This window comes from Nerophis ophidion, linkage group LG14, assembly GCF_033978795.1.
Source record: "Nerophis ophidion isolate RoL-2023_Sa linkage group LG14, RoL_Noph_v1.0, whole genome shotgun sequence".
Lineage (NCBI taxonomy): Eukaryota > Metazoa > Chordata > Actinopteri > Syngnathiformes > Syngnathidae > Nerophis > Nerophis ophidion.
The window spans coordinates 53,552,945-53,580,277 of record NC_084624.1 but is presented as its reverse complement, the minus strand read 5'-3'; the positions used below and the strand labels follow the sequence as shown (position 1 = coordinate 53,580,277).

The 27,333-nt window shown below is 45.0% G+C and overlaps 1 protein-coding gene across 2 annotated transcripts in view; it reads left to right on the top strand.

Annotated features, from left to right (window-relative positions):
* The window catches only part of rgs20 (regulator of G protein signaling 20), a 39,029-nt gene extending 12,200 nt beyond the window's left edge, over positions 1 to 26,829 (top strand). Inside the window, exons 1-5 of one of the 2 annotated variants that reach the window (XM_061921046.1) lie at positions 387 to 533; positions 13,812 to 13,978; positions 19,381 to 19,455; positions 19,516 to 19,750; positions 25,829 to 26,829. In XM_061921046.1, coding sequence (XP_061777030.1) covers positions 13,815 to 13,978; positions 19,381 to 19,455; positions 19,516 to 19,750; positions 25,829 to 26,017 — 663 coding nt within the window. In that variant the 5' untranslated portion in view covers positions 387 to 533; positions 13,812 to 13,814 and the 3' untranslated portion in view covers positions 26,018 to 26,829. Of the gene's footprint in view, positions 1 to 386; positions 534 to 13,811; positions 13,979 to 19,380; positions 19,456 to 19,515; positions 19,751 to 25,828 lie in introns of those variants that run through there. The other variant, XM_061921047.1, reaches the window with a different exon arrangement.
* Positions 26,830 to 27,333: the final 504 nt, after the last annotated feature.

The window sequence follows — 27,333 nt, the reverse complement described above, 5'->3', positions numbered from 1 at the left end:
GTAAGCGTTAAATAAAAAATAACAATACAAATTTGGCTTATTTTTAACATTTTAATGACTTAGACCCTTTATGGTCACTGGAAACCCTATAGGTAAAATACATTTTTTTTTAATCCATATATTTTGTTACGGTTTGTAAAATTAAAAATATCCAAATGACATGCTTTCAATTTTCCGTGTGCGGCCCTCAGTGGAAAAAGTTTGGACACCCCTGATTTATACCCCCCCAGACACATTTTTTTTTCCTCTCAATGTGGCCCCCGAGTCCAAATATTCCCTGCTATACAGTATGCGCAGCCCCTCCAACCTCGCTCTGCGCTCTACTACGAGTCGGGAGAGAGTGTGCGCATGCGCTCTGTCTCCGAGCAGCCGGTCAGGGAGGAGGAGAGAAAAAAAAAAAAAAAAAGAGAAAAAAAAAAAAAAAAAAAGAAAAGCGAGAAGCTGAATGTGCCAACGGATGCAATCAAGAGCGACGTAATTGTCCTCACAATTATCTTTTTCCCCTTTTGTCGCTGCGCATACATGGTGGAATTGTGAGTATGTTTTATTTGCTGCCGTGATCGCGGTGTGATGAAGTGTGATGGCCGTCATGGAGGAGCTGATGACAAGGATCTTCTGGCTTCTTTTTTCTGGCTTCGTGTTGTGAAGGAGAAGGAAGACGTGGACACTAAAACCACCTTAGAAATAGACTTATTTTTTTTTCATTTCAGCATTGTGCCATTCAACGTGCCCCCCCAACCCCCCCCCCCCCCCCCCCCCCCCTCCCTCCCCATGCATCCCCTCGCATTTGTCTGATGATTGGTCCAAATTCATATTCATATTCATGCATGCCACATTATATCAAGGGAACAAAAACATGTCGGTGTTTTTATTCTTTTTTCCCCCCCAGTTTTAAATGTGCAAGCTGCTCCTTTTCGCCTGCATCCATCTTTCCTAGCGTGCAGCGCGCGCCCCCGTGTCAGGTAGCGTGCGCGTGCGCGTGCGCGTTACATAAACGATCTGACGGGATTTGTCCGTGCCAAAAAGGGGGGGGGGGGGGGTTAAAAGAGACGGATTCTCGGGGCCCATGATGTGTTTGGGGGCCCTGTAAAGATTCTTTTGATGGGAGCCCAGTAATACTCACGAGTCCGCCTACGTGCCCCGCTGCCTGCTGGTGACACCTTTTTGTTGGTATTTGGCAACGCAAAGCCACTGATTTGTTCTTGACTGCATGAGATTGTGATAAAGAAGAGGAATATTGTTCTGTGCACGTTATTACTGGACATTGTTATTTCACAGAGTTAAAGGCCTACTGAAAGCCACTACTACCCACCTGATAGTTTATATATCAATAATGAAATATTAACATTCCAACCCATGCCAATACGGCCTTTTTAGTTTACTAAAATGCCATTTTTAATTTCGCGCAAAGTATCCTGTTGAAAACGTCGCGGTATGATGACGCGGATTGTAGCGGACATTTTGTTCCAGCCCGATCCCAGCTATAAGTCGTCTGCTTTAATCGCATAATTCCACAGTATTCCGGACATCTGTGTTTGCTGAATCTTTTGCAATTTGTTCAATTAATAATGGAGACGTCATAGAAGAAAGCTGTAGGTGGGAAACGGTGTATTGCGGCCGCCTTTAGCAACACAAACACAGCCGGTGTTTCATTTCTTACATTCCCGAAAGATGACGGTGAAGCTTTTCTATGGAACAGAGATGCCAAGCAAACACGGTTGGATTGGACCACACACACAAAGTACAGTGTTTTATGCAGCGATTATTCGAAAGATCGTGTTTCGAAGAGGGTCCTTTTGCGAAGGGCAGAGATGGGCATCGCCACCACACTATTCTGGACATCTGTGTTGCTGAATCTTTAGCAATCTGTTCAATTACTAATGGAGACGTCAAAGAAGAAAGATGTAGGTGGGAAGCGGTGTATTGCGGCTGCCTTTAGCAATACAAACACAGCCGCGGTGTTTCCTTGTTTACATTCCCGAAGGTGAAGCTTTACTGTGGAACAGATGGGTCAAGCGAACATGGTTCCCGACCACATGTCAACCGGGCAGGTTTCGGTGAGAAAATTATGGTAATAAGTCGGCTCTTACCGTAGACATGAGCGGAGCTTGCGTCGTTTCTCGTGCACCTTTCAGAGGGCAGCGGCGACTCTTTTGCCTCCTCCGACCGGCTGCAGCCGAACGTGGGATGCTTCCACTGTCAAGGAGGGGGGGGGGGGGAAAGCTCAGTCCGGCCCCAACAGCTGCCTTCGCTTCGCCTCATCGAGAAACAAGGCTTGCTTAGTCGTCTGCTTTAATCGCATAATTCCACAGTATTCTGGACATCTGTGTTGCTGAATCTTTTGCAATTTGTTCAATTAATAATGGAGACGTCAAAGAAGAAAGATGTAGGTGGGAAGCGGTGTATTGCGGCTGCCTTTAGCCACACAAACACAGCCGCGGTGTTTCCTTGTTTACATTCCGAAGGTGAAGCTTTACTATGGAACAGAGCGGTCAAGCGAACATGGTTCCCGACCACATGTGAACCGGGCAGGTTTCGGTGAGAAAATTATGGTAATAAGTCGGCTCTTACCGTAGACATGAGCGGAGCTTGCGTCGTTTCTCGTGCACCTTTCAGAGAGGCAGCGGCGACTCTCTTGCCTCCTCCGACCGGCTGCAGCCGAACGTGGGATGCTTCCACTGTCAAGGAGGGGGAAAAAAAGCTCAGTCCGGCCCCAACAGCTGCCTTCGCTTCGCCTCATCAAGAAACAAGGCTTGCCTTAGTCGTCTGCTTTAATCGCATAATTCCACAGTATTCCGGACATCTGTGTTGCTGAATCTTTTGCAATTTGTTCAATGAACAAGGGAGACATCAAAGAAGAAAGCTGTAGGTGGGAAGCTGTGTATTGCGGTCGTCTTCAGCAACACAAACACAGCCGGTGTTTCCTTGTTTACATTCCCGAAGGTGAAGCTTTACTATGGAACAGAGCGGTCAAGCGAACATGGTTCCCGACCACATGTCAACCGGGCAGGTTTCGGTGAGAAAATTATGGTAATAAGTCGGCTCTTACCGTAGACATGAGCGGAACTTACGTCGTTCCTCGTGCACCTTTCAGAGAGGCAGCGGCGACTCTCTTGCCTCCTCCGACTGGCTGTCCCCGAACGTGGGATGCTTCCACTGTCAAGGAGGGGGGGGGGGGAGCTCAGTCCGGCCTCAACAGCTGCCTTCACTTCGCCTCATCAAGAAACGAGGCTTGCCTAAGAGACACTGGCGGTCACCACACCTGTGGCCACACCCCTCTGACTTTTAGGTACCATATAATCTCACTAATACACTAGTAACACAATAAGCAGATAAGGGATTTTCCAGAGTTATCCTAGTAAATGTGTCTAATAACATCTGAATCGCTCCCGCTGCCCTCGGCTTTTTTTTTTCTTCTAGTCCTTCACTCTAACTTTCCTCATCCATGAATCTTTCATCCTCGCTCAAATTAATGGGGAAATCCTCGCTTTCTCGGTCCGAATCGCTCTCGCTGCTGGTGGCCATGATTGTAAACAATGTTCAGATGTGAGGAGCTCCACAACCCGTGACGTCATGCGCACATCGTCTGCTACTTCCGGTACAGGCAAGGCTTTTTTATTAGCAACCAAAAGTTGCAAACTTTATCCTGGATGTTCTCTACTAAATCCTTTCAGCAAAAATATGGCAATATCGCGAAATGATCAAGTATGACACATAGAATGGACCTGCTATCCCCGTTTAAATAAGAACATCTCATTTCAGTAGGCCTTTAACTCCTGTGATTAATCACCAAACATGCTGGCATTAATCATCAATAATTGATTTTATGCACCGTTACCTTATGGCGGATGTTTATCTGAAAGGTGTGTTGTTATACGTCAGTGATCATCCATCCATCCATCTTCTTCCGCTTATCCGAGGTCGGGTCGCGGGGGCAACAGCCTAAGCAGGGAAACCCAGACTTCCCTCTCCCCAGCCACTTAGTCCAGCTCTTCCCGGGGGATCCCGAGGCGTTCCCAGGCCAGCCGGGAGACATAGTCTTCCCAACGTGTCCTGGGTCTTCCCCGTGGCCTCCTACCGATTGGACGTGCCCTAAACACCTCCCTAGGGAGGCGTTCGGGTGGCATCCTGACCAGATGCCCGAACCACCTCATCTGGCTCCTCTCCATGTGGAGGAGCAGCGGCTTTACTTTGAGTTCCTCCCGGATGGCAGAACTTCTCACCCTATCTCTAAGGGAGAGACCCGCCACACGGCGGAGGAAACTCATTTGGGCCGCTTGTACCCGTGATCTTATCCTTTCCGTCATGACCCAAAGCTCATGACCATAGGTGAGGATGGGAACGTAGATCGACCGGTAAATTGAAAGCTTTGCCTTCCGGCTCAGCTCCTTTTTCACCACAACGGATCGGTACAACTTCCGCATTACTGAAGACGCCGCACCGATCCGCCTGTCGATCTCACGATCCACTCTTCCCTCACTCGTGAACAAGACTCCTAGGTACTTGAACTCCTCCACTTGGGGCAGGGTCTCCTCCCCAACCCGGAGATGGCACTCCACCTTTTTCCGGACGAGAACCATGGACTCGGACTTGGAGGTGCTGATTCTCATTCCGGTCGCTTCATACTCGGCTGCGAACCGATCCAGTGAGAGCTGAAAATCCTGGCCAGATGAAGCCATCAGGACCACATCATCTGCAAAAAGCAGAGACCTAATCCTGCAGCCACCAAACCGGAACCCCTCAACGACCTGACTGCCCCTAGAAATTCTGTCCATAAAAGTTGGCAGAGTCCAACCCTCACTTGAAATGTGTCCGACTTACCGCCGCCAATGCGGACCAAGCTCTGACACTGATCATACAGGGAGTGGACCGCCACAATCAGACAGTCCGATACCCCATACTCTCTGAGCACTCCCCACAGGACTTCCCGAGGGACACGGTCCAAGGCCTTCTCCAAGTCCACAAAGCACATGTAGACTGGTTGGGCAAACTCCCATGCACCCTCAAGAACCCTGCCCAGAGTATAGAGCTGGTCCACAGTTCCACGACCAGGACGAAAACCACACTGTTCCTCCTGAATCCGAGGTTGGACTATCTGGTGTAGCCTCCTCTCCAGTACACCTGATCAAACCTCACTGGAAAGACTACACACTAAAAACAAGGCAGGGGTTTTATTCAACAAGTATGTTTAATATTTTGGGCCGATGTAACTTTATACACAGTTTGAATAGTAACACTGTGTTTGAATATAGGAAAAACTAAACACTGTACTTTCATCAAGTGATTATTTGGCGTACCACGGGTGGCAGAGTCGGGCTTAGGTTGTAGTCCCTGACCCGGCGTCTCTTGTCTTTGCGTTCATTTTTGCTTTTCTCCGAGAAGAATGTACTACACTCGCGTTGTTTTATTTAGGCTTTTAAAACTCTTCAAATCGCAGAAATGATAAAAAACTTTCTTCAGAATTCCTCGAGAGGTTATGAAAAAGGGCGAAAGATTTCTAGATTTAATGAAAGAAGACACAGAAAGGGGCGCACACTCACGTCGAATATAGTCGAAGAACGCACAAGTTCTTTAACTTTGTTAAAGGTTTATTTGATATACTTCTAACATGTAGTATTTTCCATTTACTGTATTTCCTTTAATTGCCGCCGGGGCGCTAATTATTTTAAAACCTCTTCTCACTCCAGCGCTTACCAAAGGCATGCGGTTAGTTTAGGCCTGCGCTTATAAATTTGAGTGTGATGTAAGGATACCATCATGAAAAGCGCATTTAATAAAAAAAAACGTTATTATGGTCTTACCTTTACTTATAAATGAAGTCCATGCGCAGCTCCTTCTGATCAAAAGCATCAATAACTTGTTTATAGAAGTCTTCCTTATCTTTCTTCAGTTTTAAAAATCTCTCCGTCTCGATGGAGATCTTCCTTTATTACCTCCTGCTTCGATTGAAAGTCCAGTTTAGAAAACAGTTTTATTTTAGATATGTAATCCTCCATGTTAAAAGTGCAAGCGAGAGGAAAAAATAAAGGATCGCTGCTCACTCTTGCTGCTTGTTGTCACTTCTTCTGCAGCTGAGTAGTCGCAAGAAGGATCACTAGCGCCCTCTACCACCAGGAGGCGGGAGTCATTTAATGACTCATATTTGACACACGCAGCTACGGTATATTAATAAAACATAGCTGCTTACTGTTTTTTTTTAGCATATTCAATAGTTTGGACCTTAAATCCTACTGAATAGCTTTTAATCTTCTTCCCTTTATGCGATTTCAAATGATTGAAATCAGCCTCCTCCATTTTGAAACTAATGACAGGTGAAGTGTCACTCGTGACGTGACGAGTTTGACCCGGTGGAAATTCCAGGCAGGCGCATACTGTATACCTGGCAGCAATTCAAGGAAACACATTTTTGCTACGACTGTCTCGGCGAGTCTAAATAAAATAAATAAAATGTGAGCAAAACCTAGGAGAGTTACTGGTTTAAATGTTACTTAGACAATGGCTTTGAGTCACTAGAGAAAAGCGCTATATAAATATTATTCACTTCATTTAAGCTTTCACAACAGGCAGCAATCACAAACTAAGCTTTGATCACATATACGATGTTGACCTGTAAAATAATAATATTTGGGAAAAAAAGGTCGGGAAAAACAGTCTACTCGTGAACGGTGCGTGTAACAACAACACGGCAACAAACATAGCTGGAGACGCAAAGTTAAATCATGAAATGCAAACTTACCCAAGTAAAAACAATGCTTGATTTATCCGGGAGAGTCTTGATACAAATTTCCTTGAGCCAGCCACACACCTTTTCCAAGCTTCTATTTGTTTTGTCGTGCAGAATGATGTCTGGAGCACTGGATAGTTCGATATGTCTGGGAACGCGACCGACGGATAATCCTTGAGATCACTCGACAAATCTTATTTTGACAACATATAGAGAGTTTGCATTTTTTGCTCGTATCTGCTTTTAATGGAAAGATGTTTATGCAGAAATTATTTGGTTATGCGTACCTATTGTTGCAGCAGCTGTCCGGGTGGCTGGTCTCAGATGATGATGGAGGTGCACATGCTGGATGTGGAGGTCCCGAGCTGGTGTGGTTACACTTGGTCTGCGGTTGTAAGGCCGGTTGGATGTTCTGCCAATTTCTCTGAAATGCTTATGGTAGAGAAATTTAAATTTATTTCACGGGCAACAGCTCTGGTGGACATTCTTGCCGTCAGCGTGCCAACTGTACGCTCTTTCAAAACTTGCGACATCTGTGGCATTGTGCTGTGTGATAAAACTGCAAATTTCAGAGTGGACTTTTATCGTAAGCAGCCTAAGGCACACCTGTGTAATACTCATGCAGTTTAATCAGCTTCTTGGTATCCCAAACCTCTGACAGTAAATGGATTGTCTTGGCAAAGAAGACCGACGGATAATCCTTGAGATCACTCGACAAATCTTATTTTGATAACATATAGAGAGTTTGCATTTTTGCTTTTAATGGTAAGATGTTTGTGCAGAAATTATTTGGTTATGCGTACCTATTGTTGCAGCAGCTGTCCGGGTGGCTGGTCTCAGACGATAATGGAGGTGCACCTGCTGGATGTGGAGGTCCCGAGCTGTTGTGGTTACACTTGGTCTGCGGTTGTACAGCCGGTTGGATGTACTGCCAAATTCTCTGAAATGCTAATAGTAGAGAAATTTAAATTTATTTTACGGGCAACAGCTCTGGTGGACATTCTTGCCGTCAGCGTGCCAACTGTACGCTCTTTCAAAACTTGCGACATCTGTGGCATTGTGCTGTGTGATAAAACTGCAAATTTCAAAGTGGACTTTTATCGTAAGCAGCCTAAGGCACACCTGTGCAATAATCATGCGATTTAATCAGCATCTTGGTATGCCACACCTCTGACGGGGAATGGAGTGTCTTGGCAAAGAAGAAATGCTCACTCTTTTTGCTGCAAAGTGAGGTGTAATGTTATTAGCTGGGGTTGAACAGGTGAATTGTATGTGTCTCACTACCATAGGGCATGGTGGGACCAATGAGGGGCCTGGGAAGTGGTGTGAAATGTTGTGAGAGCTTGAGAAAAAAAATTCAGTCTTCATTGCCTCCAAATTAAAACATAAAATGGTGTCACGAACAGGATGCAGAGAAGGATTACTTTGAGCGAGAGTGCACGAAGCTCAACATTACGTCTACTGAAAGATACAAAGAGTGAAGCGGCAGCAGCCCAGGCGGGGACGGCAGCACCTCCGATGGCGAAGTTCACCATCAAACCACCAGAGCCTTTCGACTTCGCAAAGCCACACAAGTGGGAGAAATCAATAAGAACATTAGTCTTTTAGATTGGCGAGAAACCTGAACTCCTCCGAAGTGAACCAGGTACTGCATGGGGAACGAAGCTGACAACATGCCGAGGACCCCTGGATGGCGGAAATTAGCACAAGGGGCAGAACCGTAGTCTTTCTGAGCAGGTATACAACAGTGTCATGCACAGAGATGGGGAGTTAGAAAAACCCCCATAAACCTCTCCATGGACCAGGCGGGGCTAAACTAACTGTTCTTGGGTCAGTCACAGAAAATCTCTCATACAAAGACAGGACCGTTACAGAGAGGGTCTTTGTAGTGAGAGGCCTACAGGTGGCACTGTTAAGCAGACCAGCCTCAGTAAGTCTCAAGTCAGTGGCCAAAGTTGACGCCTTGGACCTGGAGTCAGTCCGACGGGCTTATCCTAGAGTCTGCAAAGGGTTTGGGCTGCTTCAGAAGCCTTACATGATCAAACTCAAGCAAAGCCATTCTCCCTCAAAGTTCCACGCCAAGTTTCATTGACACTTGTAAGCAAAGTTAAAAAAAAATTGGAAAAGATGGAAAATCTCGGGGTCATCAGTCGCAGTAAAAAGAACCAACTGGCTAGTGTTGCTGGAAGGTGGTAGCCCCAAAGAAAACAAAGAGGAAGTCCGCATCTGTGTATATGACGCCACTGAACGCATCAGTGTGCCGTGAAAAATATGGTACACCATACTTGCCAACCCTCACGATTTTCCTGAGAGACTCCCGAATTTCAGTGCCCCTCCCAAAAATCTCCCGGGGTAACCATTCTCCCGAATTTCCACCTGGACAACAACACCGGGGGCGTTCCATAAAGGCACTGCCTTGAGCGTCCTCTACACCCTGTCGTCACTTCCACTGTTCCTCCGTACAAACAGCGTGCCGCCTCACATAATATATACGGCTTTTACGCACACATGAGTGAATGCAAGGCATACTTGATCAACAGCCATACAGGTCACACTGAGGGTGGCCGTAAAAACAACTTTAACACTGTTTCAAATATGCGCCACACTGTGAACCCACACCAAACAAGAATGACAAACACATTTCGGGAGAACATCTGCACCGTAACACAACACAACAAATACCCAGAACCCCTTGCAGCACTAACTCTTCCGGGATGCTACAATATACACACACCCCCTCTACCACCAACCCCCCCCACCCCCCAACTTTTCATGTGGAATTCTTTCCCATTCATGCTTGATGTACAGCTTAAGTTGTTCAACAATCCGTTGTGGTATTTTTGGCTTTATAATGTGCCACAAATCTTTAATGGGTGGCAGGTCTGGACTTCAGGCAGGCCAGTCTAGTACCTGCACTCTTTTACCATGAAGCCACGCTGTTGTAACACGTAGCTTGGCATTGTCTTGCTGAAATAAGCAGGGGCGTCCATGATAACTTTGCTTGGATGCTCCAAAACCTGTATGTACCTTTTAGCATTAATGGTGCCTTCACAGATGTGTAAGTTACCCATGCCTTGGGCACTAATGCACCCTCATACCATCACACATGCTGGCTTTTGAACTTTGCACCTATAACAATCCGGAAGGTTTATTTTCCTCTTTGTTTCCGGAGACCACAACGTCCATTGTTTCCAAAAAGAATTTGAAATGTGGACTCATCAGACCACAGAACACTTTTCCACTTTGCATCAGTCCATTTAAGATGAGCTCGGGCCCAGGGAAGCCGGCGGCGTTTCTGGGTGTTGTTGATAAATGGTTTATGCTTTGCATAGTAGAGTTTTAACTTGCACTTACAGATGTAGCGACCAACTTTAGTTACTGACAGTGGTTTGACAGTGTTCCTGAACCAATGTGGTGATGTCCTTTACACACTGATGTCGGTTTTTGATGCAGTATCGCCTGGGGGATCAAAAGTCATGGGCGTTTAATGTTGATTTTCAGGCTTTCTGCTTGTGATTTCTCCAGATTCTGTGAACCTTTCGATGATATTACGGAGCGTAGATGGTGAAATCCCTAAATTCCTTGTTAAAAAATGTTGTTCTTAAACAATATGCTTAGGTATTTGTTGACAAAGTGGTGACCCTCGCCTCGTCCTTGTTTGTGAATGAGTGAGCATTTCACGGAAGCTGCTTTTATACCCAATCATGGCACCTCCATACCATCACACATGCTGCCTTTTACACTTTGCACCTATAACAATCCAGAAGGTTTCTTTTCCTCTTTGTACCGGAGAACACAACGTCAACTGTTTCCAAAAAGAATTTGAAATGTGGACTCGTCAGACCACAGAACACTTTTCCACTTTGCATCAGTCCATTTGAGATGAGCTCGGGCCCAGGGAAGCCGGCTGCGTTTCTGGGTGTTGTTGATAAATGGCTTTTGCTCTGCATAGTAGAGTTTTAACTTGCACTTACAGATGTAGCGACCAACTGTAGTTACTGACAGTGTTCCTGACCCCATGTGGTGATGTCCTTTACACACTGATGTCGGTTTTTGATGCAGTATCGCCTGGGGGATCAAAAGTCATGGGCGTTTAATGTTGATTTTCAGGCTTTCTGCTTGTGATTTTTCCAGATTTTCTCAACCTTTCGATGATATTACGGAGCGTAGATGGTGAAATCCCTAAATTCCTTGTTAAAAAATGTTGTTCTTAAACAATATGCTTAGGTATTTGTTGACAAAGTGGTGACCCTCGCCTCGTCCTTGTTTGTGAATGAGTGAGCATTTCACGGAAGCTGCTTTTATACCCAATCATGGCACCTCCATACCATCACACATGCTGCCTTTTACACTTTGCGCCTATAACAATCCGGAAGGTTTCTTTTCCTCTTTGTTCCGGAGAACACGACGTCAACTGTTTCCAAAAAGAATTTGAAATGTGGACTCGTCAGACCACAGAACATTTTTCCACTTTGCATCAGTCCATTTGAGATGAGCTCGGGCCCAGGGAAGCCGGCTGCGTTTCTGGGTGTTGTTGATAAATGGCTTTTGCTCTGCATAGTAGAGTTTTAACTTGCACTTACAGATGTAGCGACCAACTGTAGTTACTGACAGTGTTCCTGACCCCATGTGGTGATGTCCTTTACACACTGATGTCGGTTTTTGATGCAGTATCGCCTGGCGGATCAAAAGTCATGGGCGTTTAATGTTGATTTTCAGGCTTTCTGCTTGTGATTTTTCCAGATTTTCTCAACCTTTCGATGATATTACGGAGCGTAGATGGTGAAATCCCTAAATTCCTTGTTAAAAAATGTTGTTCTTAATCAATTTGCTTAGGTATTTGTTGACAAAGTGGTGACCCTCGCCCCGTCCTTGTTTGTGAATGAGTGAGCACTTCACGGAAGCTGCTTTTATACCCAATCATGGCACCTCCATACCATCACACATGCTGCCTTTTACACTTTGCGCCTATAACAATCCGGAAGGTTTCTTTTCCTCTTTGTTTCCGGAGAACACGACGTCCACTGTTTCCAAAAAGAATTTGAAATGTGGACTCATCAGACCACAGAACACTTTTCCACTTTGCATCAGTCCATCTGAGATGAAGTCGGCCCCAGCGAAGCCGGCGGCGTTTCTGGGTGTTGTTGATAAATGGCTTTTGCTTTGCATAGTAGAGTTTTAACTTGCACTTACAGATGTAGCGACCAACTGTAGTTACTGACAGTGTTCCTGACCCCATGTGGTGATGTCCTTTACACACTGATGTCGGTTTTTGATGCAGTATCGCCTGGGGGATCAAAAGTCATGGGCGTTTAATGTTGATTTTCAGGCTTTCGGCTTGTGATTTTTCCAGATTCTCTGAACCTTTCGATGATATTACGAAGCGTAGATGGTGAAATCCCTAAATTCCTTGTTAAAAAATGTTGTTCTTAAACAATTTGCTTAGGTATCTGTTGACAAAGTGGTGAGCCTCGCCTTGTCCTTGTTTGTGAATGAGTGAGCATTTCACGGAAACTGCTTTTATACCCAATCATGGCACCTTTATACCATCACACATGCTGCCTTTTACACTTTGCGGCTATAACAATCTGGAAGGTTTTTTTTCCTCTTCGTTCCCGGAGAAGACGAGGTCCACTGTTTCCAAAAAGAATATGAAATGTGGACTCGTCAGACCACAGAACACTTTTCCACTTAGCATCAGTCCATTTGAGATGAGCTCGGGCACAGCAAAGCCGGCTGCGTTTCTGGGTGTTGTTGATAAATAGCTTTTCCTTTGCATAGTAGAGTTTTAACTTGCACTTACAGATGTAGCGACCAACTGTGTTTACTGACAGTGTTCCTGACCCCATGTGGTGATGTCCTTTACACAGTGATGTCGGTTTTTGATGCAGTATCGCCTGGGGGATCAAAGGTCCTTGGCATTCAATGTTGGTTTTCAGGCTTTCTGCTTGTGATTTCTCCAGATTCTCTGAACCTTTCGATGCTATTACGGAGTGTAGATGGTGAAATCCCTAAATTCCTTGTTAAAAAATGTTGTTCTTAATCAATTTGCTTAGGTATTTGTTGACAAAGTGATGACCCTCGCCTTGTCCTTGTTTGTGAATGAGTGAGCATTTCACGGAAGCTGCTTTTATACCCAATCATGGCACCCCCATACCATCACACATGCTGCCTTTTACACTTTGCGGCTATAACAATCCGGAAGGTTTCTTTTCTGCTATGTTCCGGAGAACACAACGTCCACTGTTTCCAAAAAGAATTTGAAATGTGAACTCGTCAGACCACAGAAAACTTTTCCACTTTGCATCAGTTCATTTGAGATGAGCTCGGGCCCAGGGAAGCCGGCGGCTTTTCTGGGTGTTGTTGATAAATGGCTTTTGCTCTGCATAGTAGAGTTTTAGCTTGCACTTACGGGTGTAGCGACCAACTGTAGTTACTGACAGTGTTCCTGACCCCATGTGGTGATGTCCTTTACACACTGATGTCGGTTTTTGATGCAGTATCGCCTGGGGGATCAAAAGTCATGGGCGTTTAATGTTGATTTTCAGGCTTTCTGCTTGTGATTTTTCCAGATTTTCTCAACCTTTCGATGATATTACGGAGCGTAGATGGTGAAATCCCTAAATTCCTTGTTAAAAAATGTTGTTCTTAATCAATTTGCTTAGGTATTTGTTGACAAAGTGGTGACCCTCGCCTCGTCCTTGTTTGTGAATGAGTGAGCATTTTCACGGAAGCACCCACCTGTACCCAAGTGGCCTGTTCACCTGTGAGATGTTCCAAATAAGTCTTTTTTGCCACTTGTGCCAGCTTCTTTGAAACATGTTGCAGGCATCAAATTCCAAACTAGCTAATATTTGCAAAAAAGAACAAAGCTTTCCAGTTTGAACGTTGAGTATCTTATCTTTGCAGTCTATTCACTTGAATATAAGTTGAAAATGCGTTGCAAATCATTGTATTCTCTTTTCGTTTACCATTTACACAACGTGACAACTTCACGTACATCTCTACCCCTTCGCTCTCCTTCAATCACTGACTAAATGTGTCCAGTCCATGATCAAGTGTGTCCGTGTTCCATGTGCCCCGGCAGCCCATGGGATCAGAGCCGATGGAGATGCGAAAGAGGCAGATGTCGGTGCAGCAGGAGTCGGCAGCGGGAGGAACCGCAGCAACCCAGCAGGTTCAGGCGGGCCAGGCCAACCCGCGGCTGTCCAACGCATGCTGCTTCTGCTGGTGCTGCTGCTGCAGCTGCTCCTGGTACCACACACTTTGTCACTTCCACATGTTCCACGGCGACAAGTCGCCAGAGAAGCGACTATAAGTAGTATCATTTGTTTATAAAACGGTGGTCAAACGTGTACGTAGACTTGTAAAGAACATGATGTCATGGCTGTGTTGACTTTACAATCATTTCTTATTTTGTTGTGATGTTGTGATTGGAGCACATGTTGCTCACAAAAAACATTCATGAAGTTTGATTCTTTTATGTCTCTACTGGAAATGTGAGCAATCAAAAGTATACGTACAGCAATGTTAATATTTGCTTACATGTCCCTTGGCAAGTTTCACTGCTATAAGGCCCTTTTAGTAGCCATCCACAAGCTTCTGCTTACATTTTTCACCACACAATTGCTGCAGTTCAACTAAATGTGTTGCTTTTCTGACATGGACTTGTTTCTTCAGCATTGTCCACACCTTTAAGTCAGGATTTTAGGAAAACCTTTATTCAAGCCATTCTTTTACCACTTTTGAAGTGTGTTTGGGGTCATTGTCCGGTTGGAACACCCACCTGCGCCAAGGACCCAACCACCAGGCCCGGGGTCGGGAACCTTTTTGGCTGAGAGAGCCGAAAATCCAAATATTTTTTAAATGTATTTCCGTAAGAGCCATATTTTTTTTTTTCAACACTGAACACAACTAAACGCGTGCATTTTTAAGTAAGGCCAAAATTTGTAGAGTATAACAGGTCTCCTATTTTTTGTAATAACATTGTTATTCCGAAGCTAACTGTGGAGGGGGCGTGGCATGCGGGCCTGCAGCGAAGCGGTGTGTGCCAGGACCGAAGATGGCCCACCTGGGCCTTGTTATCTAATCACCTGTCGCTCTGTTTTACGCAGCGGCCAGGGAGAGAGACGGGGTTGGAGCTGGAGCCAGAGCGCGAGCGAGAAGGAAAGAGAAAAAGACAATTGCTGGAAAGCAACTGAGAGTCTTATTTAAAAATAAAACTATATTTAAACCCTGAATCAGGCTCTAATGACGGTGCTTGGTGGTCTGAAGAACCCCCAGGAGGGCAAACCCCACACTAACAGTAATAAATAAGTAACTTCTTACCATTATGCAACTTCTTCAACAGGTGCAGTAGAAAATTAATGGATGGATTAAAAATGAATGTTTTATATTTTGAACGTAATTTTTCACACTTTGATTACAAGTGGAATTATTTATTACTTATCGTGTTAAGCAATGTCAGCTCAGATTTATCAGAGAGCCAGATGCAGTCAACAAAAGACCCACATCTGGCTCGCGAGCCATAGGTTCCCTACCCCTGCTCCAGGCTGATGATTTTAGCTTGTCCTGAAGAAGACAGAAGACCGCAGCTTTATTGCTGTCCATTCTTAACATGTACAAGACACATAAGAACTGAAATTACATTTTCGGCACAGTCCCACCAAGGGTAGACATACGTTACAAGGGGACAAGAGGGGACCGCCAACGGATCAGCAACTTACGGCGCTCCTTAAAAAAGGTGAGAAAAAGGTGACATTGGGAAAGGAGGAAGGGTAAAAAAACATATCAGTCTAAGGCTGGACCCTCAGGAGGGGTCCAGACTGAGTCCGAAGAAAAAAAACCTCACATAGCATGGCAGACATAAACATGGTACATGTAATCACACCAACTCACAACAGAGGGGGAGTTGGGGCCCTGGAAGCCGGCTGCCGCTATACAGCGCAACTCAGCCATCCACAACCTCAGAGGAATTAAGCGGTGGTGAAGGCGTTGAATTTGGAGGTAATCCTCCTTTTTCATTGTCCCCATTTACTCTCTGTAAAGCAGCAGTTCCATTGGCAGCAAAACAGGCCCAGAGCATAATACTACCACCACCATGCTTGATGGTAGGAATGGTGTTTCTGGGATTAAAGGCCTCACCTTTTCTCCTCCAAACATATTGCTGGGTATTGTGGCCTAACAGCTCCATTTTTGTTTCATCTGACCACATATCTTAGCTTTGTCCATGTGATGTCAGATGTCCATGTAATGACATATTTTATTTATACTATACTCCAAAAAGAAACAAATGAAAAGCGCTCACAGAGGAGGTATAAAAACTTGACTATGAAACAAAACTTGCACTGAGGCAAAACTATGGTCATAGAACTATGGTCATATTGTACCATATGTCCCGGCAAGAAATCTGCGTTCAAAAGACTCCGGCTTATTAGTGATTCTCAAAGCCCAAAAAAAGTCTGCGGGCTATAGAGCGTTTTCCGTTCGGGCTCCAGTACTCTGGAATGCCCTCCCGGTAACAGTTGGAGATGCTACCTCAGTAGAAGCATTTAAGTCTCACCTTAAAACTCATCTGTATACTCTAACTTTTAAATAAACCTCCTTTTTAGACCAGTTGATCTGCCGCTTCTTTTCTTTCTCCTATGTCCCCCCTCCCTTGTGGAGGGGGTCCGGTCCGATGACCATGGATGAAGTACTGGCTGTCCAGAGTCGAGACCCAGGATGGACCGCTCGTCGGGACCCAGGATGGACCGCTCGCCTGTCTCGGTTGGGGACATCTCTACGCTGCTGATCCGCTTGAGATGGTTTCCTGTGGACGGGACTCTCGCTGCTGTCTTGGATCCGCTTGAACTGAACTCTCGCGGCTGTGTTGGAGCCACTATGGATTGAACTTTCACAGTATCATGTTAGACCCGCTCGACATCCATTGCTTCGGTCCCCTAGAGAGGGGGGGAGGGGGGTTGCCCACATCTGAGGTCCTCTCCAAGGTTTCTCATAGTCAGCATTGTCACTGGCGTCCCACTGGATGTGAATTCTCCCTGCCCACTGGGTGTGAGTTTTCCTTGCCCTTTTGTGGGTTCTTCCGAGGATGTTGTAGTCGTAATGATTTGTGCAGTCCTTTGAGACATTTGTGATTTGGGGCTATATAAATAAACATTGATTGATTGAGAACAAAAACTTGCACTGTGGCATGGATAACGAAAAACTTACTTGGAAAGAGAACGGGACATGGATCATCGGTGTGGTTTACAAAAGGTGTATCGAGGGTGAGTAGAAGGTGATGTCGCCAGCCTGACTACCTGGCAACTGTGGCTTGAATAATACTGTGGTGATTGAAAACAGGTGCGTGAGTTCAAACGTGGAACAGGGGAAACAAATGGGTAACCATGGGAACAAGACAAGGGAGTGAAAACCAAACCGAACATAACTTAAACAAAACATGATCCCAGACATGACACAGTTGGGTGTTCCAACAGGACAATGACCCCAAACACACCTCAAAAGTGGTAAAGGAATGGCTAAATCAGGCTCGAATGAAGGTTTTAGAATGGCCTTCCTTCCCAAAGTCCTGACTTAAAGGTGTGGACAATGCTGAAGAAACAAGTCCATGTCAGAAAAGCAACACATTTAGCTGAACTGCAGCAATTTTGTGGTGAAAAATGTGCACAGAAGCTTGTGGATGGCTACCAAAAGCGCCTTTTTGCAGTGAAACTTGCCAAGGGACATGTAAGCAAATATTAACATTGCTGTACGTATACTTTTGATTGCTCACATTTCCAGTAGAGCCATAATAAATTCATAAAAGAAGCAAACTTCATGAATGTTTTTTGTGACTTCAGTACATCACAAAAAATAAGAGTTGTAGAAATAATTGGAAAGTCAAGACAGCCACGACATCATGTTCTTTACAGGTGTACGTACACTTTTGACCACCACTGTAAGTACACCTCTACATAACTTTGTGTCCTTATTAACATTTAAGAATATAAAATAAAGAAATATAGATCAACTTACAACAAACAATAACTTGACTCTCTTGTTTAGTCTGTAACAAAAAATAATAAAAGTGCATCAATTAGCATAAAAACAAAAAGAAAAACAAATTTAAACTATAAACTTTTGTCGAGCAACTTGAACCATCTGATAACTAAATGTGTTAATGAAATAAATGGAATTAATAATAACAGATTCAAATTGATCAGCAACATTAACTCAATGTATAAAATGTTTTAACCTTCAAAACAAAAACAATTATAACAATTTTTTCAGATTTTATTATTATTTTAAATCAAAATGAGGTCAGGATACTTTGCCCTGGCATCACTCTACGCCGCCTAAAGGGTGCCACTATTTGAGAAGAACTGCTCAAAAGTAACAGTACTCTTACTAAGTACAGGTTTTGGCTACTCTAACCACCTCTGTTGACAACACACACCCTGATTTCCACCGGATGCGTAACGGCTCCGGAATGGCCCAGAAATATTTCCGTTTCCATTCAAATTAGTGTGGTTCGGCCTGCATCTCTGCACTAAATATACACACAGCTTCCACTGTATTTGCCAGACTCGTCTGCTGGCCTTACATAAATCATGATCATAAATTGAGAAAAGTTAGTTATATTTTCAATTTACATCCCGCTTCCAAAGACATGCACCTGGGGATAGGTTGAATGGCAACACTAAATTGGCCCTAGTGTGTGAATGTGAGTGTGAATGTTGTCTGTCTATCTGTGTTGGCCCTGCGATGAGGTGGCGACTTGTCCAGGGTGTACCCCGCCTTCCGCCCGATTGTAGTTGAGATAGGCGCCAGCGCCCCTCCGCAACCCCAAAAAAAGAAAAAAGGGAATAAGCGGTAGAAAATGGATGGATGGATGGATTTCCTAAATGTATAAAAGTATTCATAATGTTCCCCTCATGTCACATTAGGCTGCCGTGTTGGTGTTTTTACGTTGCAGCTTTTATCCAATCAGAATTCAGCTAGCTTGTTGCCATTGAAATCTGCCTGAGGCCATCAACAACGCGGCGGTCTGTGCAGTGTAGGCGAGCAAGGCACATACAGTTGATAGACAGTTGCAATAGCCAGTTGGTCCAAAAAGGACAGGGAAACTGTGCATGGTTATGACATCATAAATAAAGATCTACCTTTCACCCCTTGATGCTATTGTAGCGTTTGAACCAGATGTTCCTCCGAGGGAATTTAAGTTGCTGGTCAATCCCAAGTTCTTTTGATGACACATAAGCTGATTTTAAATAACCCAGAACAGAATAGGAATTTTGCAATTTATTCCAAAGCTTTGGAGAGACCAACCTAAAAAACAAAACACTCAATTCGCGTCGCCTAGTTGATCTGAAAACTCTATGGAAGCTCTGTCTTCTTTAATATATCTCTCTCGCCATATCTATTGTTCTGCTTAGCCTGAGACAGGAAGAGATAAGAAGGGAGTATAGCTACTCCTTACATTCCTAAAGCTTCAAGTTTAACACACACAGTTTACTAGCGGACAACCAAAAAGAGAACAAATGGAAAAACACTAGCTGTTTTCAAATATGACTATGAATATAAAGAAATAACTCTTAAATATGTATATATGTAGATATCTATTTCCGTCGCTAGGCAGAATGTGAAATATTTGTCTACTTACATGATTCTTACAGGAACGAGGACAGAGACGACAGGAACCGAAAGACATCCTACGACGTCAAAGAAGGGACAGTAGACTGTGAAGACTGGTAAGCGCATCTTCCATCTACCGCTTCAGCCCCCGGGCTATAAACGTTGCCGCTCCGCAGCCCCAAGCCCACGCTGGAGGAGGTGCACTCGTGGGCCCAGTCCTTCGACAAGCTGATGTGCTGCCCTGCTGGGAGGAACTCCTTCCGCCAGTTCCTGCGCACCGAGTTCAGCGAGGAGAACATGCTCTTCTGGCTGGCGTGCCAGGAGTTTGGCAAGGAGAGCAACAAAAGCGCTATTGAGGAGAAGGCCCGGGTCATCTACGAGGACTACATCTCCATCCTCTCCCCGAAAGAGGTATTGCATCGTGCATCCGTTCTAATATAACTCATCTATCAGACTCTATCGTTCTTTACATTGGTGGATCTACTCTTCATGGTGTCCATCCATCCATCCATTTTCTACCGCTTATTCCCTTTGGGGTCCATGTATTATCTCTATCCTTGCCATCGATGTGATTGTACAGCTCAATCACATTGTGTCCATGGTTTTTGTCAAGATGGGGGGGTCGCAGTAAAGCAGACGGTCTACTCGGGACATGGCGTGCAGGTATAAACGTGATTTAATTTTAACTAAACAAAAAGCGCTCACAGCGGAGGCACAACTTGGCCAATGAAACAAAACAAACACTTTAACGTAAACTATGAACATAAAACAAACAACACTTACTGTGGCTTGAAAGGAGCAGCATGGACTTTGGCATGAAAAAGTAGCATGGACAGAGCATGAAACGAACAATGACGCCACAAGGACTGACTGGAAATGACCAGCTTAAATACTGCCTCTGATTAGTGCTCAGGAAGCAGGTGAGCACTAATCAGAGACAGGTGAACACAGTAAGAAACCACGGCGACAAAACATCCATCCATCCATTTTCTACCGCTTATTCCCTTTTGGGTCGCGGGGGGCGCTGGTGCCTATCTCAGCTACAATCGGGCGGAAGGCAGGGTACACCCTGGACAAGTCGCCACCTCATCGCAGGGCCAACACAGATACAGACAATATTCACCCTCACATTCACACACTAGGGACCATTTAGTGTTGCCAATCAACCTATCCCCAGGTGCGTGTCTTTGGAAGTGGGAGGAAGCCGGAGTAGAACCCACGCATTCACGGGGAGAACATGCAAACTCCACACAGAAAGATCCTGAGCCCAGGATTGAACCCAGGACGCACTAACCCCTCTGGCACCCTGAAGCCCTGGCAACAAAACAATGGAGTCTTAAACAAAACCGAACATAACATGATCCCAAGACATGACAATTTTATCTTACAATGCCATATTTATCCAATTGATGACGAAAAGAGGATGCTCCTGAGGTGGTTAAAGGATAGCCCCTGGGCCCCGGAAGCAAAAGAGAAGTGCAAGCTGCATGCTGGACGGCCAGGCGCTACTTGCTGCAAACATCCTACAGCTTGACATCGAGGGCCTAACCGCACACCAGATCTGTGTCACCATCCAGCTGGCCATCAGGCATAAGATCCTCGTCTTCTTCTTCCAAGTCACTCATGGTATTATTGCAAACCAGCGAGTGATACCCAACTTCACACTGGCTAAGCAGGAAGCATGGCCTTGCTACGTTTGTCTACAATTAGTGCAGTTGGACCCTTGCTGATCCATCCTCCGATGGATCAGCAATCAAATAATTATGCATGGACTGATAATATCATTAATGTTCACGAACCATTAACCTTGCACTTGCACCCACAACCATTCCCGTGTTCTAACACCCCTGCCTTGATGCAGCTGACTTCAACTGCCAGCACAGAAAATGGTACCATATTTCCATCAGCCCAGTTGTTGAATGCTTGGTTGACTGGGCAACCGGAGCCAGACTTGTCCTACTACACACTCCCAAGGATGTCTCTGGCTTCTACTTTGGTTGTCGCAACACTGGAACCAATCCAGACCTGGCCTTCGGGAGCTCTGTCTTTGAGATGTTCTCCAGGTTTCAACACTGACCATCTTTGATTACGGCCTCCAAGCTTGTAGTTCCAGCCCCAAGTGAGCCGCACAAGCGCTTCAACTTTTGCAATGCCAATTAGGAACTGTACAGTCTCATCATAGATCAACTTGCTCAGGACCTTCCATCTTCTGATACCAGCTGTGTTGATGAGACATACCAGGATTCTTGTAGTTCCATCTTTACTGCAGCAAAAAGATCAATCTCACTAGGACGCAAAAACAACTACACACCTTGCTGGGATGCGGAGAGCGAGGATTTTTCTTTGCTAAGGAAGAGGTGAAGCATCCAAGTGTTGCTTTCTCCCCATTCGGCTGAAAAGTGAAAAAAACGCTGGTCAGAGGCCGTCAATACCATCAACTTTACACACTCTAGTTGTCTGCGTGGAACATAATTACAATCTAACTGGCAGATCTAGAAACATACACCGTCCTTGCACCATCTCTGCTAATTCTAACTTGTTATATCTAGTGAAGAATGGAGTATACAAGACCAATGACTGCCCGTCAGCCAGCAACATGTCCAAAGAGGTGTCTGACCTCTGGATGGTTCCCAAACCCACTGACTTTGGTCCAGACTGGAGTCCTGTTGTATATAGCTGGTCTCGTCACCTTCTTCCGGTTCGGATAGTACCATGGCTCTGCAACGGCTCCAAGAAAACGTCGGTAATGTATTCTTGAACGTCTGGTACTTTACTGACCAGCAAGAGCCCGGCAAGTTTTGCAGCGGTTAGAATAGATCTAGCCGATGAGGTGGCGACTTGTCCAGGGTGTACCCCGCCTTCCGCCAGATTGTAGCTGAGATAGGCGCCAGCGCCCCCCGTGACCCCAAAAGGGAATAAGCGGTAGAAAATGGATGGATGGATGGACATCTCTCTTCCTAAACGGCAAGGCAACCAGTTGCCAAAATGATGTCATGTCAGGTCTTTGAGTTCGTCCATCCATCCATTTTCTACCGCTTATTCCCTCTCAGCTACAATCGGGTGGAAGGCGGAGTACACCCTGGACAAGTCGCCACCTCATTGCAGGGCCAACACAGATAGACAGACAACATTCACCCTCACATTCACACACTAGGGCCAATTTAGTGTTGCCAATCAACCTATCCCCAGGTGCATGTCTTTGGAAGTGGGAGGAAGCCGGAGTACCCGGAGGGAACCCACGCATTCACGGGGAGAAGATGCAAACTCCACACAGAAAGATCCCGAGCCTGGGATTGAACCCAGGACTGCAGGACCTTCGTATTGTGAGGCAGACGCACTAACCCCTCTGCCACTGAAATTAACTCTGTTAGGCCCATAGATAATGGTGTGTTCGTCATGGTTTTCTAGCGCACGTTGACATTATACAAGCATCATGGCTTCTATTCATGGAGACCTATCTGGAGAGTCTTACCATTGACATATTTACTAAGCCTTGCTTTGGTGAAGTGGAAGTGGAAGAAGGCCAGTGGTGTGTTTGTCAGTCTTAACTGCAAGGGTTTCTGCCTACCGCCGTGTGACAGACACATCTATGATCAAAGAGCTTGGTAACGGTCCGGAAAGGAAGTTACAACATTTGAGAAATGCCTTTTCATGCCGAACTTACTTGTCTCGGCATGAACTGGATAGGGCGCTCATGTTCAGGCGACAACTTGAGTCACTGCGCAAAAAGTTGGGCTATTGAAGCAACTAGCAGAGTCTGGATAGAGATCTGGTGCCACAACATTGCATACAGCCACCTTGGCTTTAGTCTACTCCGCTGCCAAATATTGCACCTTTACTTGGTGTGACAGTGCTAACACTCGCCTCATTGACGGACCTATAAGATGCTCTGTGTACAGTGAATGGATGCCAGCCCCCCCTCCAACGGACAACCTGTTTGTTCTGGCAGGCATCAACCATCTGGGCTTCACTGCAAAAGAGACACACAGTCTCTGGCTTGTCAAGCACAAGAGCTTGGACATTTGCTTCATGACAAGCTTTTGTATCCCCCTTCCGTCTGGCGGCGACAGCTTAAATCAAGACCCCCATTCCTATCTGCAGCACATTGGGGCGAATATCAAATGGAACATGGAGTGGAAGAAGAGCACATCCAGACTTCATTCTAGACACGAGTCCTGCACCGGCAGGAAAGTCTCTCCGCTGACCCGCCTGATCCGTCCTTCAAACTGGCGTTGGACTATTTAGCTAAACAATCCAGAAATGGGGTATGGTTTATACAGCACAGAGAAACAAACAGCTAACCCCATCGTAATGTCTTGTCCCCTTTACCGTCTCCCAAATGGGACACGGGGTCTGGAAGCGGTTGATGACAATACTGTGACCTGGCTGTCCAACACCTGCAAAAATATGCAAATGGTTTTACACACCTCATTTGGAACCATCACTTCCCATACCAAGATAATTCTATTGCACTTCTATCTAATCTATTGTTTCACATCATTATATTGTATCGGTCTCCAACTTATCTCATGCTGATGCAGGGCTTCTCAAATATTTTCTGTTAAGCTTCCCTAGGAAGAAGAACACACACTCTCAACCATGACTATCAATAGTATAATTTGTTTTTATAACTACACCTCTGCATAACATTGTAAGCTTATTGACTTCAAAGGAAACAACATACCGGTCTTTCCTCGACTCGCACCGTGGTTACAGTGAAGCCAAGTGCTACATATGCTTCATCATATTCTGGTACGTCAAAAAAAGCCTGTTCCCCAAGGGTCATGTGCGCCCCCACCCCGGTAACGCACCGCCCCACTATTTTAGAAGGACTGTGCTAATCCATCGTTCACATCTATTGTACTCCTTTTATCGTATTCATCAACCCATCTGCTGCTGCATCAAATCATTCACGGTATTGCATTCAGGAATTGTATGTGTGCTTTAGTGGCAAAACAGGAAGCACATCAGACAAGTACGAAACCCAGCTTTTTACTTTCAAAGCGACTTATCGCGGTTTTTGAGTCATTTAATTCTATTGTAGTTCTATCACATCATACAAACATATCTACATTGCAATTGTTGTATACCGGTATTAGTTGGTCGTGCGATGGGTGATGAGCCAAGAAGACGCCAACGAGGAATCGTCGATCAAACCGCTTTATTTGTTTCAACGAGCCTCAGACTGGAACTGCAGCTCCAGGAGAAAGAGTATGAGCCTGATCACTCTTCTCGGACCATTGTCCTTAAATACGTTTTACACAGTTACTCTTTGTTGTTCTAGCCCAGGGGCCCGGCCAGTTTGGACAACACCCAGTTTGTTATTTGGCCAGTCAGCCTATTTCCTGTGATGGGTTTGAGTCGGGTGACCTCCGACCCCTATCCTCTAACTCCTACTTGTGAGGGCCTCCTAGCAGATGTTGCTAATGTCTTAACATTTCCTCCTAAAATCCAGACCTGTAGGATTCCTGGGGGCAAGGGTCCACCACTCTCTGGAAAGTTTGTGACGAACATGTGCACTTAAGCCCTTAGTAGAATAATCCTCTAAAGGGTTCTGTGACCAAATACCAACACATGCCAGCTCACAAGCATTAAGGAAAACGGTACACGGTATAATTCAGTTTAGACCTTGTCTTAAGTTCTGACTCTACAAAGTATGTTGTGCTGCTGGAACTTACAGTCCCCTGGGAAGACCGGATGGAGGAGACTCGTGAGCGAAAGAAGGCCAAATACCTTGAGCTGGTCAAGGCATGCAGAGAGAGCGATTGGAGTGCCAATAGAAGTGGGCTGCAGGGGCTTTCTAGGGCAATCTGTGCATCTGTGAATCAGAGGGTTGGCGGAGAGAAGAGCCACCAGTAACATCAGCGAGGCTGCTGAGAAAGCCTCAAGGTGGTTGTGGATCGAGAGGGGAGACGGATGGAGTAGTACGCTGCTTGGACACAAGCCATAGCCCGATCAGCCCCGGTTGGGTCGCCCAGGCGAGGATGTATAGAGATCAAAGACCCGAAACACCCAATGAACCTCGGTTCTTTACTGAAGATGTGTCCAAGCTGCACCGCAAGGTGTTTCTCAATCCACCACAGATTCTAGCCTAATTCACGGTGTTGTATCATACTCATCTGATCGTATATATTGCATTTTATCGTTTTCACGGGTCGAATCCAACTATTGCACTGGTGTTCAAAGTGTAGCCGGCAGGTCGAGATTTATTGGACCTTATCACATTGTAGAAATAAAACAACAGCAAAAATATAGGCCATAACGTTACAAGAAAAGACTGAAATTTGAATACTAATGTCTAAAGTGATATCACAATGCCACCATGCTTTGAATATTGTATCATATCTCAGTATGGTTTTGTATCAATCCATCAGATCAGATGCGATATTGTCCAGCGAGTAAGGTTACTTCATATCTGTTGTGATGATGTGATGCTGTATGTGTTGTCCTTGTCGACTAACTGGACGTGCGCCCCCCTCCCTTGCCCAGGTGAGCCTGGACTCCCGCGTACGCGAGACCATCAACCGGAGCATACAGGAGCCCAACTCGCACACCTTCGACGACGCCCAGCTGCAGATCTACACCCTCATGCAAAGAGACTCGTACCCCCGCTACATGAACTCTGCCGCCTACAAAAACCTGCTCAACGCTCTGTCCGAGCAGTCCCCCGAGTCTTAAGACCTCCCCCGTCCTCGACTCCTCATTTTTTGGTTTTTGCTTCCTAGTTTCTTTTTTTGTGTCCAGTGCGGGATTACACCAACCCCGGGAATCTTAGCTATCGTGATCCGCACCTGACCGCCGACACTCAGGTCTCAGCAACTTGCGAGGGCTCCACATCACAAGTACTGCTACACGTACGACATAGCAAAATACTCCAAAAATACTTTGCTTTGTTCTTGTTTCTTTGGATAGAAATATTATATTTTATTTCAGGGTTTTTTATTTGTACATTATTTTTGTTAAGGGGCACGGTTATGTAATGCCTACTTTATGATATATACATATATATATACATACACACATATATATACATATATAACTAATACATACACATGCATATACATAATTACACATATATATTATAGACATACATATATATATAATATATATGAGTTTGTAAATAGTACAAATGAGTAGTTATTTTACGTGGGGACACCTGGTTCTATTTAACTGCGTATGAAAATCAAAGCTCAAGGCAAAGGCTATACGCTAGCTTGACTTGCAGGCAGCTTTGTGTGTGTGTGTGTGTGTGTGTGTGTGTGTGTGTGTGTGTGTGTGTGTGTGTGCGTGGAGGTACCCTTGGAAGGTAGTTTTAATTTGAAGCATTATTTTTAAAAACACAACCTCACTTTCCGGTGCGTGTGACTTGGCAACTCCAGTTCGGTAGGACTTGACAAGCCTGGTTTTTGTGCGATGTGAGAAAATGTATATTTGTACGATATCCTCTCCGGAGCCAGCATCCTCTGCAGTGGACTTTTTTTTTTTTTTTTGCACAACAGGGCTATTTTTCTTCTTTCCAAAATGTGTAACTCTGACAAAAGAAAATAGAGCAAACACAAACGGTTCTCAGGAGGATATATTATTTTGAATTAAATCTTGAAACTCACTTGTTTACATATATAATAAATAATTCATTTATTTTATTTAATACATGACATTCTGTTCATCCAACCCTTATTTATAAATGATATTACTAATATGCGTCATCAATGTTTTCTACTGGGAGTTCATTGCCAAGCTCGTTGCCAAAAAATGTGTGGCTAATGGTCAATAACTCTACGAAAGATTTAACATATACATGTTGTCATCTATATTTGTATGTATAAACTAACTATTTACTAAACCAGGGGTGTCAAACGTACGGATCAGGCCCGCGAAGAGGTTTGCAAAGTATAGAAATGAACCTGAACATTTTGATTGAAAGAAACTGCTGTTCTAAATGTGTCCACCGGATGTCGCAATAGCAATTCTTTGTATCTTTGCAGATGATGCTA